Below are 20,490 nucleotides of genomic sequence, written 5' to 3' on the forward strand. Positions count from 1 at the left end.
TGTTTTGTGAGTGTTTGTTTCCTGTGTCAGTGTTTGTGCCACACGGGACTTTTTCGTTTATATACGTTGTTGTATTGTGTCATGTTCAGTTTATACTATTAAAACATGGACACTTACCACGCTGCGTTTTGGTCCGATCCTTGCTACACCTCTTCAGAAGAGGAGGAGGAAATCTGTCGTTACAATTATTATGGACAAAAGAGTTTATTTGTATTTGTCAATTGGCAGCCAAGCATTGAACATCATGTCACCAGAATAAGACCCTGGATATTTATTGGAAAGGAGCATCACGGTGCACTTTCACCACCCTGTGAAGTTCATCACCAACCTATTTAATCTGTAGCCTAATAAATTGCTTGCTTTCTCGACGAGTCGTAGTGGGAGGACTGCAAAACATGTCATCTCATGACTCCAAGTTTACTTCAATGATTTATTATATTAATATTTGTGCATAAAAGTGTTTTTATCGACATTTCTCGTATAATTAACTTTACCGACACAAAGCTTCTTTTTTTTTGTCGACATTTGGAAAGTTTACCGAAAAATGTTTCCATCAGGCCTGTCATGACATTTTTGATCCATCATGTACTATGCTTGTGAAAAATGTTGGATGGAAACCAACCTTCATCTCCCTCTCCTCCCCATCCCAGGTTCTTGAATGTGAACCAGCCTCTCCAGCTGGGTGGGGTGAAGGAGACCTCCACACACAGACGCTACAAAGCTTTCACTGGCTGCCTCAGGAACCTGGTGGTCGATAGCAAGGTAACCTCTCTACCCTAACCTCTCTCCCCCCCCCCCCCCCCCCCCCCCCCCTCCCTGGCTTTCTCTTTCTTTCTCTCCCTCTGCATTAAACTCACACCTCCTCTTCCTCCACCACCTTTTATTTCCCACTTCTCTAGTAGTTCTATCCTCTCTTCCTCACTGTCACAGTGTTTTCATGCTCCCCATCAGAGTGACAGAGCTGTCTATCCGATCAGACTGATAGTGACAGGTTTATGAACAGAGCTGAGAGGAGACGGAGACTGGCAGCTGTATTAATATACCTGGGAAGAAGAGATGCTTTTTAAAAGTCTGTTTACTCTATGGGGTTGTCAATATTCATTTGTTTGTGAGTGGGTTTTTCCTACAGTGTTTGAGAGGCAGTGTATGTGTCTTCCAGTTGGGAGAGTGTTAGCTTCTCTGTCTCTTTTGCGACTTGTGTGTGGGAGCGCGTCAATCTCTTTGTGTCTTCTATTGGCACTGGCTGAGAGTGCCGGGGGAGAGAGTTGGCCAGACGGTCGTTTGAGCACAGCTTATGAACTGAGGCCAAAAAACGATTTCAAAGTTCAAATAAGAAATAAATTAAAAGAACATCTCCTCCATAAACTATTCCTGAAAGCAGATTAGCTTGTGTGGTTTTGCGTCACTGCTGGGAAATATGAAAGGGAGGGAACACGGGAATGGAGTGGTGGCCATTTTGGCTCAGACGGTTGACAGTTGACCATATACAGTCCTATGTTTGACATGAAAGTTAGGGGAGAGGAGCACAGCAGGACAGCATGAGTGATAACCATTTTGGATCAGACAGTTGACTATATACAGCAACAGTAATACCCATTTTGGCTCAGGAAGTTGAACATATAAACCCGTATTTGACATGAGGTGTGAAATGAGAGGATCACAGGGCAGCAATGACATCCATTTGGGCTCAGACTGTTGACATAAAGCCCCTTTGTAACAGAAATGTTGATAACTGACTCTGAGGGCTCTCTTTATGTTTCTCTAAGCTGATATTTAACCTATAATGTACATCTCTCTCTGGAGGTGTATGACCTGGGAATTCCGGGGGAGAGCTTGGATAGTTCCCCAGGCTGTGGCCTGACAGACGGGGTGTGTGTGACAGCAAGTGGACCCTCTTGTGGCGTCCACGGAACCTGCCTGGGCGAGTGGGGCTCCTTCAGCTGTGACTGTCACCCCGGGTACAGCGGGCACAAGTGTGACATAGGTAGGTGACTTTTCTGGTGGACTGGTTCTTCACAGCAGTATATTTTGGTGTGTGTGAGAGAGAGTATTAACTATATCGCCTCTCTCCCCTGTAGCTCTGCCAGAGTGGTCCTTCGTCAGGGACAGTATGCTACGCTACCAGCTGAGGGGGGGAGGTAGCCCCCGTCGTACACACATCCAGCTCCTGCTCCGCACGCGCTCCTCCACTGGCACCCTGCTCTCCATGACATCCCGCGATGCCAACGAGTACATCATCCTGGAGGTCAGTGCCCTGCTGTAACATCACTCACAGGATCCAATTTAGTCAATTGTAAAGTGAAAAGTGGCTACATTTGCTGATGTCCTCTCTCCGCTCTCTCAGATCGTAGATGGCCACCTGTCGGTGCATGCCAACCTGGGCGACGGTGCCCACTCCCTCCACCTGGCCAGCCAGCGAGTCGATGGGGGCCAGTGGGTCCTCGCCAGCTTGCATCGTCACGACAACCTCTTCACGCTGCGCCTGGAGCAGGGTGGTGGCTCGCGGGAGGTCAGGGCCTGGATGGGGAACAGGCGGGAGATTGTAGTGCACCCCTCCAGTGTGCTGCTGGGAAATGGACCAACCCTGGGACAATCTGCTGACTTCCAGGGTAAGATTGTCTCCTCTTCTGTCCTTTCCATGCTTTCTCTACTGATTCTCTCTTCTTTCTCCCCTGTCTCCTCTTTGTCTCAATCTATTCTCCTGTCTCATTTCATCCTCTCTTCTCATCATTTCACCTCATCCTGTCTACTCCTCCCCTCCTCTCTACTGTAATGAGCTCCTATCTCTTTGTCTCTCCCTGGGTGTGTCTGCCCTCTACCTCTCAGTGTGGGTATCTTTGGCTGGGTCAATAAGCCACAGGTCCATGTCAAGGAATGACTGATCTTTCTGTCTTCATTTTGTTCTATCTTATTTACTCAATCTTTCCCTTTTTTCCCTTTATTTTACTTTACCAAGGTAAATACATTTCTTAGAAACAGCAATTTACAAAAAACAGTTCTCTGATTCACTCTGATTATCTCTAAGAATGTTATCCTATTAGTATTTGTCAGTCATTAGTCTCTCACCCTCTCTCACTTGCAGGCTGCTTGCGCGATGTGAGGCTGAACGACCACTCCCTCCCTCTGGATGGTCAGAGTACAGAGTTCAGTACAGTGTTGGAGCGGAGGGGGGTGACCTCCGGCTGTCACTCAGACGCCTGCAGTGCCAAGCCCTGCCGCAGCCCCCTCTACTGTGTGGACCTGTGGAGGAAACACCAGTGCAGGTGTGTGAGGCTGGCTCCACACACACACACACACACACATTTAAACACGTACAAGCACTCTCTCACACACACGCACACAATCTTACACATGCTAAGGACACAGACATAGTTAAAAGAACAAACCTGTTCTCTGTCCTCTCCCAGGTGTCCAGGTGGGCAGGTGACGGTGACAGACGAAACATCAGGCCACCACCGCTGTGTACCCTCCCCGTGTGGACCCTCAGCCTGCCGTAACAGGGGCACCTGCCACGCCCTGACCCCCGACAGCTGGCAGTGCCGTTGCCCCGAGGGGTTCAGAGGTCAGCGGTGTGAGGTGGGCCAGATGAAAGCCCACCGTATGGCCGCCCTCAGCCCGGGCTCCATCCTGGTCATCAGCATGTGTCTGCTCGTCTTCTTCGGTAAATATGGGTGACTAAAACCCTCTCTTCACATGACCTTTCACCGTTCATATAGTGAGCTGTTTTTACGGAACATTGAGCGTGCAACTTGTTATGGCTGCAATCCCAATACTGGGATCGATATGACAACTACCAGTGAAAATAGAGGGCGCCAAATTCAAAACACAGAAATCTCATAATTACAATTCCTAAAACATACATGTGTCTCATCATTTTAAAGGTAATCTTGTTGTTAATCGCACCAAAGGTTCCGATTTCAAATAGGCTTTTCAGCAAAAGCACTACAAACGATTATGTTAGATCTCCACCAAACCACAATAAGCACAGCCATTTTCCAGCTAAATATAGCATTCACAAAAAGCAGAAATAAAGATGAAATTAATCACTAACCTTGAAGTCCTAAGAGTGTCATCTGATGAAGATAATTCATGTTACACAATACATGCATGTTTTGTTTGATAAAGCTCCTATTTATATAAAAAAATCTGAGTTTACATTGGCTTATTAGATTCACTAGTTCCAAAAACATCAAGTGATTTTGCATAGCCACATCGTTTCAACAGAAATACTAATCATAAATGTAAATGATAATACAAGTTATACACATGGAATTATAGATATACCTCTCCTTAATGCAACCGCTGTGTCAGATTTCAAAAAAAGGTTTACGGAAAAAGCAACACATGCAATAATCTGAGACGGAGCTCAGAACAGAAGCCAAATTAGCCGCCATGTTGGAGTCAACAGAAACCAGAAAATACATGATAAATGTTTCCTTACCTTTGATGAACTTCATCCGAATGCAGCCCTAGGAATCCCAGGTCCACAATAAATGCTTGATTTGTTCGAAAATGTCCGTTATTTATGTCCAATTAGCTACTTTGGTTAGCGCGTTTGGTAAACAATTCCAAAGTCACAAAGCGCGTCCACTATAACGTGACGAAATGTCCAAAAGTTCCGTAACAGTCAGTTGAAACATGTCAAACGATGTACTGAATCAATCTTTAGAATGTTGTTTACATATATCTTGAATAATGTTCCAACCGGAGAATTAGAATGACCGGTGGAACGCAGGTCCTTCCCCTGTGAAAGCGCATAGTGAATGCATGGTCAACTCGTGGCATTGGTGACTATTTCCTGTGTCATTCGAACCCCCTTTACATTAGTCATAAGACAAAGTTCTATTGACTGTTGACATCTAGTGGAAGGCGTAGGAAGTGAAAACTCATCCATATCTCGCTGTAATTTCAATGAGAGCTTGGTTGAAAATCTGCCACCCCCAGAAAAAAAACAGGAAGTGGAATTTCTCAGGTGTTTGCCTGCTATATGAGTTATACTCACAGACATAATTCAAACAGTTTTAGAAACTTCAGAGTGTTTTCTATCCAATACTAATAATAATATGCAAATATTAGCAACTATGACTGAGGACCAGGCCGTTGAATATGGGCACCTCTGTGCACCTTTCATCCAAGCTACTCAATACTGCCCCTGCAACCATAAGAGGTTAAAAGATCGAAAGAGTAGCCATTATAATGCTGTCCATTCGCAGCATTGATAAACACTATATAGATAGATGTGTAATTACAGTTGAAGTCGGAAGTTAGGTTGGAGTCGTTAAAACTAGTTTTTCAACCACTCCACAAATTTCTTGTTAACAACTATAGTTTTGGCAAGTCGGTTAGGACATCTACTTTGTGCATGACACAAGTAATTTTTCCAAAAATTGTTTACAAACAGATTATTTTGCTTATTATTCACTGTATCACAGTTCCAGTGGGTCAGAAGTACATATACTAAGTTGACTGTGCCTTTAAACAGCTTGGAAAATTCCAGAAAATTATGTCATGGCTTTAGAAGATTCTGATAGGCTAATTGACATCATTTGAGTCAATTGGAGGTCTACCTGTGGATGTATTTCAAGGCCTACCTCCAAACTCAGTGCCTCTTTGCTGGACATCATGGGAAAATAAAAATAAATCAGCCAAGACATCTGAAAAATTTTAGGCCTCCCCAAGTCTGGTTCATCCTTGAGAGCAATTTCCAAACGCCTGAAAGTACCACGTTCATCTGTACAAATAATAGTACGCAAATATAAACACCATGAGACCATGCAGCCGTCATACCGCTCAGGAAGGAGACGCGTTCTGTCTCCTAGTGATGAACGTACTTTGGTGCGAAAAGTGCAAATCAATCCCAGAGCAACAGCAAAGGACCTTGTGAGATGCTGGAGGAAACAGGTACAAAAGCATCTATATCCACAGTAAAACGAGTCCTATATCAACATAACCTGAATGGCCGCTCAGCAAGGAAGAAGCCACTGCTCCAAAACCGCCATAAAAAAAGCCAGACTACGTTTTGCAACTGCACATGGGGACAAAGATTGTACTTTCTGGAGAAATGTCCTCTGGTCTGATGAAACAAAAATAGAACTGTTTGGCTATAATGACCACCGTTATGTTTGAAGGAAAATGAGGAGGCTTGCAAACCGAAGAACACCATCCCACGGGGGTGGCAGCATCAAGAGGGTGCTTTGCTGCAGGAGGGACTGGTGCACTCCACAAAATAGATGGCATCATGAGGTAGGAAAAGTATGTGGATATATTGAAGCAACATCTCAAGACATCAGTCAGGGAGTTAAAGCTTGGTCGCAAATGGGTCTTCCAAATTAACAATGACACCAAGCATACTTCCAAAGTTGTGGCAAAATGGCTCAAGGACAACAAAATCAAGGTATTGGAGTGGCCATCACAAAGCCCTGACCTCAATCCTATAGAAAATTTGTGGGCAGAACTGAAAAAGTGTGTTCGAGCAAGGAGGCCTACAAACCTGACTCAGTTACACCAGCTCTGTCAGGAGGAATGGGCCAGAATTCACCTAACTTATTGTGGGAAGCTTGTGGAAGGCTACCCAAAACGTTTATCCCAAGTTAAACCATTTAAAGGCAATGCTACCAAATACTAATTGAGTGTATGTAAACTTCTGACCCACTGGGAATGTGATGAAAGAAATAAAAGCTGAAATAAATCATTCTCTCTACTATTCTTCTGAGATTTCACATTCTTAAAATAAAGTGGTGATCCTAACTGACCTAAGACAGGGGATTTCTACTAGGATTAAATGTCAGGAATTGTGAAAAATGGAGTTTAAATGTATTTGGCTAAGGTTATGTAAACTTCCGACTTCAACTGTAGATGTATGTCGAAGCGAGGGCAGGGGAAATAGACTAGAGACTAGAGGGCCATTCAGTGACATGTGACAGGTAGCGAGGTTTGTATGAGCCCCTGACGGGTATGGCTGTGTGATGTCAGACTGGCAGTGCCCCCGAGGGCCCCTCTGTCAACGCTGACGGCCCTGATACACGACGTAGAGAGATCATAGCCCCATGCCAGGGAAAGAAGAGGGGGATGAGAAGACTAACATAAACATCTGAGTGCTAAAACTAGAAACGTCAAGCGAAATGAGGAAAAGGGTAAAGTAGCTGCAGTGGTAAATGTCTACAAATCAGTGATATATGATGGTTAGACTTGCAGGGAGAATGAGGAGGGGAAATTGAGAGGATGGAATGAAGGGAGAGGGGAAAAGACTGTGTAGGATTGCCTGAGGGACAGCGGATGGCCAACAGAAGACAAGAGGTGAACGTGAAAAGGATAGGTTTTGCTTCATCTCTTTCCCTTCAACACTCAGATGCATGTTGAGTACAGTAGTGTTATCTCTCATTCTCTTCCATCCACTATAATGACTGAACTGTTGCCTTTCTCTGTGTCCTGTAGCTGTGCTGGTAGCTGTGACAGTGTGGAACCAGAAGGGCAGTCGTAGTAAGTTCCAGAAGAGGGGCGTGTACCACATCCCTGCAGAACACCAGAGCTGGGAGGACATCAGAGAGAACATCCTCAACTACAACGAGGAGGGAGGAGGAGAGCAGGACCAGGTACACACACACACACACACACACACATACATACATACACACATACATATACACACACACACATACAAACACACACACAGGTCAGACATTGCAGCACAGTGAAATTATCTACGTCGCTGTTCATTGAGATGAATTTCTAAATTGACCACTAGATAGTACCATTTACTTATTTTTCATACTTATGTTTTTAATTTGATGCCATTTCATCCCTCCAGAATGCCTATGATATCACAGAGCTGAAGAGGCCCCTGTGTTCCAGCCTGTCCCAGTCCTCATCCTGCACCACCGCCCCTCTCATCAAGTCCTCCCAGGGCTCCCAGGAGGAGGTGCACCCTGCTGGCTCAGCCTGCAGCTCAGGGACCCCCTACCTCCACATCCCCCACCACCACCACCTCCATCATCACCACGCTAGCAATGCTAGCTATACGAATGATAGTAATGATGCGCATGCTAGCTCCGTGGGCCTCTGCCCCATGGACTTCAAGAGCTACGTGGCGCGCATCATCTGGGAGGCCGACAACGACAGTCAGGAGTTCCCGCCGGACAGCTATCATGTCTGGAGCATCGAGGGCGCCGGGTCCCCGGTTGGTAGCCTCAGCTCGCTGGGTTCTGCTATCTCCCACGATACAGAAGAGGAGGGAGCAGCCTTCAGCTTCGACCGGCTATCCCACTGGGGGGACAAGTTTGAGGCTCTAAGTGAAATGTACGAGCGACCGGCGCTGGCGCTGACATACAGGGACGCTTTGTGTTACAGCCAGAGTCAGAGGAGCCATAGTCAGGACAACCTGCCACACCCTTTTTAGGGTATTCATAAACCACAACATCATACACTGCAACATTGACTGACTTAGTTCCTGCTAGTGATTGTGTCTGGTGTGTCAATGCTGGTTGGTAGTAAGGGAAACAAAGCACACAGAAAATTGGCTCCTGTTATTGTTTTCTTCATGTTGACAGGTTTGCTGCAGCTTTATGTGGTGGAAGAGGGATTACAAGTCTTAGTGAGATGAATTTATTTATTCTGTTTTATTTCTCCCGGTGAAGTGTTGAAACTGTATTTATTTTAGCTCTGAAATGATGTTGAACCAACAGGGACAATGTTGTTCTTCTACATTATAAGGACTTTGAACTTAGTATGTCAAATGTATATGTTACCGGTACCCATTTATTTTGTATTCTAACGTTTTTGTTTCAGACATCCTATTGGATAAAGACAGTCATGCCAGGGAAACGGGCAAACGGAGAAGCTCTGATTTGTTCCTTTATGACATTCTATCCTGTGACAATATATATTAACAGCATTTTTGCCCTACACAGGGGGAGTTCACCTCCTTCAGTTGAGCAGGAGGTAGATATGATCTCTAGGAGGAACTTTATATAACTAAAGGAAAATTGATTAGACGGAGAAAGCAGTCAATCGTGTTGCTTATTCCTTGATATGTTAAGTTATGAGTAACTCATATGCAGGAGGTTCTAGACTATTGTCAAATACTTTCCCTTTCAATCACGGTCTAATTGCACTAGTGGATGATTCTCAGTGTTAATTGCAGAATCCATTTACCCAAAAATAAGTGCAAACCTTAAAATGCTTAGAATGGTAAAAGCATTGTTGATCTGCCTGGTGAGAAACATTCACTTGGCATCAATTATGTGTATTATAGAATATAGTGATGGGTTTCAGATAGGAAATATTTTTATACTCCAATATAGATATAGTGAACCCAACCCTTGTGGTGCACTGTGTTGATGTGTCTTACAAGGACCTGCTCCTTTCTTCTGTTTCTAGCTCTGTTGGTTCAGAGACGGTGTTGTGTGATGCCAATCATTTCTGAAACATCCTGTCCTATCGTCTTGGAAACAGGAGGGCAGGATGACCCCACAGTGTCCTGACAACGTCTGATGAATGTATTGTGCTAAAGGAGACAGGACATACAGGGAGGGGGTTGGCTGGGGAGGAATAGTTGTGAGTAGTCAAAGAAAAGTCTAACAGTACAATCACAGAAACTCCATTGCTGACAATTATTTGACAAATGATCTGATTGAAATGGATCTATGTTTGTTGCCGTAGATAGACAGAAACTCCCCAAAACTAGCTCTCCAAAATGTCTTCACTTTACGATTTTGTTCTTGATCATTCTTATGTATAGCTGTATAAACAAATATCTCATTTTTCCATTGCTGTAGAGTTACTGTGATGCACAGTGGGGACAAAGTGAGAACCAGGAACACTTCCCCAACAAACACACTGATAAAATCCCTTCTGGCTATTGTCTCCACATTTCAAATTACTGGGGGTGCCTTTTGTACGCTGGTGTTTGGTCCAATTATCGCCCTTACATTTTTTCCCCTATATAACTCAACTGCAGTTGCTATGTTTGCATATATTAACCTAAAATTATAGATACAATGGATAAATGTGGTTGCAGTCGTTCAGTGATTTTGATCAGGACACACATGGACTCCAGAACTCACAAACCCAGTAAGGCTTCACTCCTCGCAGCCCAGCGTCCCTACTTACTGTATTCAGGACTCAAGGTTCTTGTTATTATGTATAAATTATGTACATATCTAACGTTTTATAGCAACCTAACGTCAGATATTCATTTTGTATATTACTTTTTATTAAAAATAGCTTTTCTTCAAGGCATTGCATTTGGTTTTGTAACTTTCTTTGTCCAGTAACTCCATCTCTATTATATGGACACCGTTAATGAACCATGGCCCAGGCTTTATCAGGACATAGCACTGTATGAGAGAAGGTTCCACAACAGTGACTAAGGGGATGAGAAATACGGCCATGATTATTCTTAACATAGGGACATACTGCCCTCTGGTGGTGTAATCTGCAGCTCCTAAAGGCACAGTGAGGCAGTTTCAGATCTTTACATGAAATACATGAAAAATAAAGTATTTGGTCAAATTATATTATGTTCAATTTGTTAGTTTCTCTCAAGGATTTAAAAAAATATTCCTACTGTAGATGTGTCATAGATAATATGGGCTATTTGGACGTGGAGATGGTAGCACATGTACGTTAAGTTGGAAAATGAAAGAAACATAAAAGTGAAGGACTCATTATGCATTTGGGTTGGGGGTGGGGGGGAGAGGGTCTCTTTGTCAGGGTTGGTTTAAGAGGGGTGGGGTGGGGGGGTTACAATAACTCTGGCATGTAGAGGTGGGGGCCATGCATTCCCAGGCCAACACAATAACCTCTCACAACCTAGACTTGGGGAGGGGGGAGAGAGAGCGGCCCATGGCTGCATTGCTCTCCCACTGCCTGCCTCCTAGACTACCCCCTCAAACACACACACACACGCTGGCCTCACGGTAGAGACATGCATCATCACACACAGACACCCAAGCGGAGCTGACTGACCAGGGGTCACTGCCACTGTCACTGTCACTGTTCAGTCCTTTCAGGGTGGGGGACATTAGAGGTACTAGAGATAGGACTGGGGCAATTTTTCTTAAAGGCCCAGTGCAGTCAAAAATGTAATATTCCTGTGTTTAATATACAGTACAGTATATTTCCCAACTAGGAGGTTGGAATAATACTGTGAAAATCTGAAAATGATAATGACCTTTTAGTGTAAGAGCTGTTTGAAAAGACTGACTGAAATTTCAGCCTGTTTTAGTGGGATGGAGTTTTGGCCTGCCTGGTGACAGAGGCGTGGATTAGTTAGACCAAAAATAAATCGTTCAAAACCTCTCTGCCAATAACAGATCGTTTCCCCTCCCCACTCAGACCATTCCCACAGTCTGAGCAAAATAACAGATCGTTTCCCCCTCCCCACTCAGACCATTCCCACAGTCTGAGCAAAATAACAGATCATTTCCCCCTCCCCACTCAGACCATTCCCACAGTCTGAGCAAAATAACAGATCATTTCCCCCTCCCCACTCAGACCATTCCCACAGTCTGAGCAAAATAACAGATCATTTCCCTCTCCCCACTCAGACCATTCCCACAGTCTGAGCAAAATAACAGATCATTTCCCCCTCCCCACTCAGACCATTCCCACAGTCTGAGCAAAATAACAGATCGTTTCCCCCTCCCCACTCAGACCATTCCCACAGTCTGAGCAAAATAACAGATCGTTTCCCCCTCCCCACTCAGACCATTCCCACAGTCTGAGCAAAATAACAGATCAATTCCCCCTCCCCACTCAGACCATTCCCACAGTCTGAGCAAAATAACAGATCGTTTCCCCTCCCCACTCAGACCATTCCCACCGTCTGAGCAAAATAACAGATCATTTCCCCCTCCCCACTCAGACCATTCCCACAGTCTGAGCAAAATTGTTGCTTGAGAAATTGCTGTTTGCTAAGAAGCTATTCAAGTTTTTACCATTATCACTAAGTTAATTGTTACCCTGAAATGACGTGATATTGAGATAATGGCTGCATTGAACCTTTAACACAATCACATATTTCTGAGTCTCTTACAGCTGCTTTGGCCCACTTTTTAACCTAATGTTCATTAGATTAGTGTCCCTCTGGTTTCAACGAACACCCTTCAATACTGGAGTGAAGTTGAGCATTTCATTGAGACTTTACCCCAGTCTCAGTTAAGGCTTCTTTTACCCAACACCTGTCATTCCAGTAGTAAAGCGTTCCCTTCCCCCTCAGAAGACACACTCCCATGGCATGTGTAAACATGAAATGCCAGACCCAAGACAATACAAGGCCTGATAAGGATACTGTAGTAATGCAAAGCACATGTTAAAAGTGCAGGCCTCATCTTTATAACACCCCATCATTCTGTGAAAAATTGCTTTTTATGTCAGAGGACACGAAGGGGTGATGCTCACACCTCACGCTTGTTGAAGGAAAGGCGATGTTCGTCCCATTTCAGATGGAAATAAGAGGACTTCTCCAGTCTATGTAAGAGGTAGTATTGTGTATGGATCTTGTGGCTTGATTCATTCAAGTTAGACCAGTTCTAGATGTCACTCCCTCACCAATTCACAAGAATCTAACAAACCATAGTCAAACAAGTACAAGGCAAATGCTGCCATTGTAATGTCAACCTTAAAAGCAGGCAAAATGCATACATTTGTCATTTATTCAAGACAATTCCATTAGAAAACATAACTTTCAGTTTATGTACATAACATATATACATTAGTATTTCATTTACAGTTTAAACATGGTTCTTTGTATACGGCTGCCTCGGAAGACATCTGCACAACACTGAAGGTTTCAGTTGACAGTCACAGGTTTGCTAGACTGACTGGGTTGGAGCCCTGCACTGGAACCTCTGGGTTCTCAAGTCTTCACATCACACTATCGCCATAGTAGTTCAACTAAGGCCACGGAGAGGCTAGCGCAAAACTACATTTCATATGTAACTGCATTATACCGGGTTTTCCGCCCAATAACAGATCGTCATAAATAACATGCATCCCGTGACTTAAATTGTTTGCCTTTGGCATTGTGAAAGACCTGAATTCATAGCCCTATGAATGTATATAGACATAAAAACACTAAGGCATAAATGAACAAATAAATACAATGTTAAAAATTACATACAGTTGTAAGTCAGTCCAAAGGGTCTAAATCAAACTACTGAAGTCAAGTTGTCCAGGAATGTGTTGTGGCAGGAGAATGCAATGAGTCGTTCACAGTGTGGTGAGAATACACAATGAGTCATTCACAGTGTGGTGAGAATACACAATGAGTCATTCACAGTGTGGTGAGAATACACAATGAGTCGTTCACAGTGTGGTGAGAATACACAATGAGTCGTTCACAGTGTGGTGAGAATACACAATGAGTCGTTCACAGTGTGGTGAGAATACACAATGAGTCGTTCACAGTGTGGTGAGAATACACAATGAGTCGTTCACAGTGTGGTGAGAATACACAATGAGTCGTTCACAGTGTGGTGAGAATACACAATGAGTCGTTCACAGTGTGGTGAGAATACACAATGAGTCGTTCAGTGTGGTGAGAATACACAACTTCAAAAACAGTGTTTAAGAAGGTTGTGTAGTAAACAGTTAGCCCTGCACTACCCTTTCAAACAGCTCAAATGTTTAAAATGTCACCAGAGCAAACATCAAGACTGCTTTCAGTGTTACTGTATGGCTGAGCATTTCCAGGAGCACCCAGATTTAAACTACACAGCACCAGATACACATGATAACACAATGTTAAGAGACCAAGTTAAGCAACTCAACTGTGAGCATTATGTACCAATTCACCTCAAGTAATGAGCTTTTTAGCAATCAAAACATCCCATGTCTTGAGATGTTCAGCTTCAAGTAACAGAGGGGGAACAGCAGACATGCTTTCCTATAGAGAAAGGCTTGAGTCAACTCAAATGTTCTCCATGTAAAATTCTAATTCTGGGGATTAAGACTGCGAGAACAGGGTCTTTGTTGCAATCATTTGACAAATTAAGTCAATATAGTAACCATGAGCTGATTTCCATGGTTATACTACATATATACAGCTTGGTATAAAAAAGTTAAATAACTCATTTTAACATGCTACACAAAGGTGAGTTATGCCTAAAAGCTCATTTGATTGGTCACGTGAGGATGAGGTTCCGAAGTTTCCCCATCCTCTGGCTGGTCAGGCATGACATCTAGGGAATTCTCCCTTCATCTGGTTGGTCAGAAGATCAACACAAGGAGACCCTGGGGCTCAGTGATTGGCTGGTTTCTCTGTGCTTTTTGGTGGAGTCAATATCCCTCCTATGGCAGCAGGCGATAGTCTGTCTTGGATGTCCGGTTGCCTCTGGTGAGCGTCGCTCTGCAACAGACAAGATGATTCAATAAGAACAATGAACATTTTGTATGCGTAGTACTATTATTTTACTTAAAATATGACTTTGTAGCACAAAATGGCTGCCCATGCATCACCAAGATGGCTGCAATACATGTCTGGGTGAAAGAGACTTGCTACTCCCAAACACTGGTAAAGATACTCGAAACAGCCAACAGTGAGCAGCCATTCTGGTTGTTTTCTTTGAATATTGTACCCATTCCAGCCCCTGAAAATGTGAGCCCTCACCAGCATGGACAGGTAGTCTACGTGGGTCTGGATGTTGTGTCTGTCGTCAGACGTCACTTTCTTAAAGTCCTTGAGCTCTGCTCTGGGACAGGCACTGACCGTGTGCATGAAGGGGCTCATCCACCGGACACAGGGAGCAATACTATCCCACGTCAGACCTGCACAGAAACAGACATTAGTAACGATGTAATAACACAGGAGGGCTGTGGGGTTCTAGAGTGGGGCCAACCCATGTACACGATGTCAAATCATTGCTTACCTGATACTTTGTGGACAACGTCAAATGAGAAAAAATGGCAGAAGGCAGCAGCAGCCAGTATCCCATACTGGTAGTCCAGAGAGTTGATGTCCAGGATGGCCAGGTCTAAAAGCTGTAACAAGAGACCAGGACAACCATTAAAACAGCTGGAGGGAAGCTAAAAACCTTCCACGAAAGTCAAGTGTCAGGAGAAGCTGCCGGGGGAGGGGGGCTAGTGGACTCACCTGTGTGATCTGGATGTAGGTGTCCTGAGAGAACTGAGGTACCAGGAAGTTGACACCATCCTTTAGCGACTCCACCTGAGCATAGAGCTTCAGCCATGTGATCACCGTCTCTGGACAAAGGTTCCAGTTCAGCGCCTGATGGAGGAGAGTCATTAAGTCATGTGACAACTGAATTAGTACAGTGTTGGGCACAGGGGGTTTCTTACCTTCAACATGACAAGTTCCATCTCCAGGATCGCTTCCTCCTCACAGGCTCCGTCAGTAACGTAGGCAAACTCATGGAGCTTTGGAGGGTAGATTTCCTGAGGGACATAAGGAGGGAACAATTAGACGAGATGAAAATAAGAGAAGTGCTAACGCCATCTTATTAATTTGTTTACAGTATAAACTAAAGCAGTGGTCACCATCCAGAAGAGCATGAAAATGGAGGACGTTACACCTACCTCTATCTTCGATGCGATGAAGAGGGCTGTGATGCCTATGAGCTGCAGTCGGTCCTTCGCCATATCATCCTGTGTCAGCATGAAGCGGTCAAAGAAGTCCTGAGCCAGATAAGCAGTCTCTCGATGCAGAGTGTACACCTCACTCACCTACAACAGGACAAAACAGGGATGGGTTAGACATCAATCACCTCCTTACAAATCCTGTGGCACTATAGTAAACAAGTCAAAGTATTGGAGAAATAACTATGGAGGTGGAGTATCAGACCTTTGGCTCATGCGTATCCAGTTCAGAGGTCGACCGATTAATCGGAATGGCCGATTTCAAATTCTCATAAATCGGAAATCAGTATTTTTGGGCGCCGATAAAATGTTTAGAGCTTTATTTAACTAGGCAAGTCAGTTAAGAACACATTCTTATTATCAATGACGACAGTTAACCCACTGTTCCTAGGCTTTGTTCAGGGGCAGAATGACAGATCGGGGGGGGGGGGGGGGTCTAATCTTGCAACCTTACAGTTAACTAGTCCAATGCTCTAACCACCTGCCTCTCATTGCACACCACGAGGAGCCTGCCTGTTACGCGAATGCAGTAGAAGCAAAGGTAGGTTGCTAGCTAGCATTAAACTTACAAAAAAACAAGTCACTAGTTATAACTACACATGGTTGATGATTTTACTAGTTTATCTAGCCTGTCCTGCGTTGCATATAATTGATGCAGAGCTGGGGGATGCTTTAACAAAAGCGCATTTGCGAATAAAGCACAATCGTTTGATGACTGTACCTAACCTTAAACACCAATGCCCGTCTTAAAATCAATACACAGAAGTATATATTTTTAAACCTGCATATTTAGCTAAAAGAAATTCAGGTTAGAAAGCAATATTAACCAGGTGAAATTGTGTCACTTCTTGCATTCATTGCACGCAGTCAGGGTATATGCAACAGTTTGGGCACCCTGGCGAACTAATTTACCAGAATTTTATGTAAGCATGACATATCATTGAAGGTTGTGCAATGTAACAAGAATATTTAGACTTAGGGATGCCACCCGTTAGATAAAATACAGAAAGGTTATGTATTTCACTGAAATAATAAACGTTTTGTTTTTAAATTGTAGTTTCCGGATTCGACCATATTAATGACCTACGGCTCGTATTTCTGTGTGTTATAATTAAGTCTATGATTTGATAGAGCAGTCTGACTGAGCGATGGTAGGCAGCAGCAGGCTCGTAAGCTTTCTTTCAAACAGCACTTGTGCGTTTTGCCAGCAGCTCTTCACAAGCACAGTGCTGTTTATGACTTCAAGCCTATCAGCCTAATGGCTGGTGTAACTGATGTGAAATGGCTGGCTAGTAAGCGGGGTGCGCGCTAATAGCATTTCAAACATCACTCGCTCTGAGACTTGGAGTGGTTGTTCCCCTTGCAGAGGGCTCTTGTGGAGCGATGGGTAACGCTGCTTCGAGTATGGCTGTTGTCGTTGTGTTCCTGGTTCGAGCGAGGAGAGGGACAGAAGCTATACTGTTACACTGGCAATACCATAGTGCCTATAAGAACATCCAATAGTCAAAGGTATATGAAATACAAATGGTAGAGAGAAAGAGTCCTATAAATACTATATTAACTACAACCTAAAACCTCTTACCTTGGAATATTGAAGTTTCGTGTTAGAACCACCAACGTTCATATGTTCTCATGTTCTGAGTAAGGAACTCAAACATTAACTTTCTACTTCTACACTTTTTTTGCATTATTTAAACCAAATTGAACAGGTTTCATTATTTAGTTGAGGCTAAATGGCTTTTTATTGATGTATTAAGTTAAAATAAGTGTTCATTCAGTCTTGTTGTAATTGTCATTATTACAAATATATATATAAAACAATCGTCCGATTAATTGGTATGGGCTTTTTTTGGTCCTCCAATAATCGGTATCGGCGTTGAATCATAATCGGTCGACCTCTAATCCAGTTATGGCAAATCCAAGAGCATATAGATGGGTACAAGTAATAGGCCCAAGATTGAATAGAGTACAGCAAGTCATTTCAGAGACACATGTACCTCTAGAAGCCAGTCCAGGAGAATGGCCCTCATCTTGGGCTTTAGTTTGGGGTGCTGCTGTAGGAAGCCCTTGTCATGGACATACTTCAGCTCCTTGTTCAGCATCTTAATCCACACGTCATCCGAGCTGGCCCAGCTGCAAAGGGGAAACACACCGGTCTTAACAGGACATCCGGTGTAGACGGGCATTGACTGAGGCACAAAACCAGATACTGAATGTTTGTCATCAATAGTCATAAACATGAAAAAAGGCTAAAAGTAGCCCATTTCTAAAGTTTCTCTAGTTGCAGGTCTACTTCCACCCTGAACTGGAATTTAAGATTTGCATTGACAGTAGAGTGCCATATAAAAAATGACATTCAGAGTTTTCCTAAGTAGTGTACAGTTTAGGAACAAAGACATGGGAGCAGTTGCCACTAATGAGGAATTTGGGCTAAGCCCCTTCAACACAGACACAGTACCTGAGGCAGGGCAGCGGTGAGGTCTTGATGAAGATGTTCTTGAATCGGAACTGCTTGAAGCCAGACAGATCTCTGGTCATCACAAGCTCCTTGTGTGGCGTTTCTACAAGGACACATGGACTTGCCCCTTCTTCTGACCACCGTTTCTAGAGAGAAAAGGCACCAAATTCACTCTTTTCATCAGCATATAGTCACATAAGCAGCGAATGCAGATAAATAAGCATGCATTTACCGAGTGAAAATTCCATATAGCCAACAAAGCCATCATTAACAAATAGGTCACAGCATGCTACACGCACAGTGAAAAGTACCAAACTGTTCAAAGCTATAGTATACATTAACATAAACACCAAAAAGAGAATGATTATTTTAATGGCGACAGAAACGGTTATTGATGGGCGTTCCATAGTGTATACAAAACAAAGAACGCAAAGCGATTTAGATCAGGCGGGGAGGAGAAAGGGAGGGACAGACAAAACGCGGGGTTATTGCACGCTGTCTAACCCAGTGACACAGATAACTAGTCGTGTGTGTATGTAGCGTTAATTCTCAATTACTTCTACATCCATGCGAATGTATTTACCAGTTCACCCCTATATTCTCCCAAATGTTTTACAGTCATCAATCACTGGCACAACTTGGTAACGTTAATTGGTTGAATAAACAAGCAACCAACCTGTATTTCATAGCTTTGTTTCTTCACTGCGGGTGGCATCTTTTTTGATGTCTGAAAAGTAAAACGGACAATACCATTAGCTGTAGTTCTTATTTGGCTTAAGACCAATATAAACAATACCGCTACACTAATGGTCAAAAATAACACTGCTAGCTAATTGAACAAACCTCAGATTTTCTTTTTCGTGTGATCTTGACTTTCTGTTCCGGTGCGTTCTCATCTCTTGCTTGTAATGTGATGCGACCACTGGAAGGACAGACAACTTTTAGCGGCAGCAAGCAGTCAACATACTAATTGTTTTCAAACATGTACAAATATTCTATTTTAAAGTTCGCTTGCAATCATGCTTGTTGATAACGATGCTTTATTACAGTGTGGCTTCCCATACCTGCGTCTAACGTTAGCCATTCTGTTAATTGAAGGCTTCAGAGTTCCACTGAAAAGGAGACAGGGCGAAAACATTGTTAAAATGGCAAAGATAGTTTAGAGTTTGTACAAATAAGCATCTTCACAAGTTCAAAACATGATTTGATAATAAAAGGCTGTTTTTGTCCGGGCGGTAAAATGGTATGCCAAATGGGTATAGAGGGTTGAGCTTGTGAGTACCGTCCTCCATTCCACAAAGAAATCTCCCACAAATTGCATAAAATCTACTGTATCCGTAGTCCCAATGTTATGTCAGAAGCCCTGGTAATAACTTACATTGTTATTGTTAACGAAAGTAAGCATACGGTAATTCTTTTTGATGGTTTGTGAAACCCAACTACGCGCCAATTTCTCGAAGCGGGAGGATTTGGACAGTCACTATGGCTAGCTACAGTAGCTCCCAAGTGAACCAATTTTACCTCCAATACATCAATATTAAAACAACGTTTATATAAATAGATGAAATAAAAAGATACTGAAATAATGTATTGCAATAGCAATAATTCAACAATGCTAGGTAAAATTTGCATGATGTAGTTTCCTGTCTAGCAAAGTTACTGGCTAAACTACCTTTATGCCACGTCCATGAAAAGCAGTGGTGGCTTGCGTGTTAACGTTAAATATCAAGCAAAGTTGATAACAAAGACAGCGTCAAACCAATGTGAAGAAAGAGATGTATTGTCTTATCAAATCAACTAACTAATGTTTACCAGACCATTTGCTAACGTTACCAGTCGCCCTTGCAATTTGGTTTCTTTTCCAGATTTCTAGACAAAAACAATATCCCAATGAACTGAATGTTCCCCATCGACATAGTAGCTTTACCACGAATTTTCTGAATAAACTCCTGAGAAACATAGCTAGCTAGCTAAATACATGAGCAAACAATTCCTCTCCAGCTCCTTACCCTCAGAAATGAATGAACGAATAATGATCAGCTGTCGCGCCGGCGCCAATCTTTATATATCTGACCATTCCATGGCAAGTGCGCATGTGTGTTCCCGGTTCATTTAAACGCGCTAAATGTTCAAATCTGAATTCCATTTATTGCAAATAAGAAAGCGAACATTCTGTTTTGTTTCCCGAGAATTAATACATTTGATCACGTGTTTGTGATCTTTATTAGGGACGTTCGCTCATCGACTTTGTATGGATGGCGGATCTAGTTTGCACAAGAGGGGTTTCATTTATATTTTGGGGGGGAAAGGGCGCATTCCTTATTTCCCGGTTAACCTTAAACGACGCAGTAGGCGTTGAGTTAGCCTTTACATGTGGTCAAGTATATATAAAAAAACGTTTAAGCTCTATTTTCTTATTTTTTCTCTGCAAGAATAAC

General features: G+C 43.2%; 2 protein-coding genes across 2 annotated transcripts in view; one reads left to right on the forward strand and one right to left on the reverse strand.

The window, feature by feature from the left end:
- LOC109903597 (neural-cadherin) overlaps positions 1-10,236 on the forward strand; it is a 142,507-nt gene extending 132,271 nt beyond the window's left edge. Inside the window, exons 27-34 of the mRNA XM_031788899.1 lie at positions 651-762; positions 1,804-1,984; positions 2,079-2,245; positions 2,345-2,609; positions 3,083-3,263; positions 3,408-3,661; positions 7,435-7,592; positions 7,808-10,236. Of these exons, the coding sequence (XP_031644759.1) occupies positions 651-762; positions 1,804-1,984; positions 2,079-2,245; positions 2,345-2,609; positions 3,083-3,263; positions 3,408-3,661; positions 7,435-7,592; positions 7,808-8,395 (1,906 nt within the window). The 3' untranslated portion in view covers positions 8,396-10,236. The remainder of the gene's footprint in view (positions 1-650; positions 763-1,803; positions 1,985-2,078; positions 2,246-2,344; positions 2,610-3,082; positions 3,264-3,407; positions 3,662-7,434; positions 7,593-7,807) is intronic.
- Positions 10,237-12,635: 2,399 nt separating this feature from the next.
- Positions 12,636-20,136, reverse strand: LOC109908176 (G1/S-specific cyclin-E2). Its single transcript, XM_020506725.2, has 12 exons — positions 20,062-20,136; positions 19,117-19,164; positions 18,896-18,974; positions 18,729-18,779; positions 18,053-18,198; positions 17,592-17,727; positions 15,535-15,681; positions 15,298-15,393; positions 15,092-15,226; positions 14,868-14,979; positions 14,609-14,766; positions 12,636-14,347 (listed from the first exon to the last, which is right to left on the reverse strand). The coding sequence occupies exons 2-12, from the start codon at positions 19,134-19,136 to the stop codon at positions 14,240-14,242; spliced, it is 1,188 nt and encodes a 395-aa protein (XP_020362314.1). The 5' UTR covers positions 19,137-19,164; positions 20,062-20,136; the 3' UTR covers positions 12,636-14,239.
- Positions 20,137-20,490: the final 354 nt, after the last annotated feature.

The sequence above is a fragment of the Oncorhynchus kisutch genome, linkage group LG2, assembly GCF_002021735.2.
Source record: "Oncorhynchus kisutch isolate 150728-3 linkage group LG2, Okis_V2, whole genome shotgun sequence".
NCBI classification, from domain to species: domain Eukaryota; kingdom Metazoa; phylum Chordata; class Actinopteri; order Salmoniformes; family Salmonidae; genus Oncorhynchus; species Oncorhynchus kisutch.

Excerpts from the sequence above, each read along its gene's own strand:
- LOC109908176 (XM_020506725.2), bottom strand. The coding sequence starts at position 19,136 with ATGGCTAACGTTAGACGCAG. Across the intron at positions 18,199-18,728 it reads AACAAAGCTATGAAATACAG|AAACGGTGGTCAGAAGAAGG; the intron begins GTTGGTTGCTTG and ends TTTTCTCTCTAG. Across the intron at positions 15,394-15,534 it reads TCATCGCATCGAAGATAGAG|GAAATCTACCCTCCAAAGCT; the intron begins GTAGGTGTAACG and ends TATGTCCCTCAG.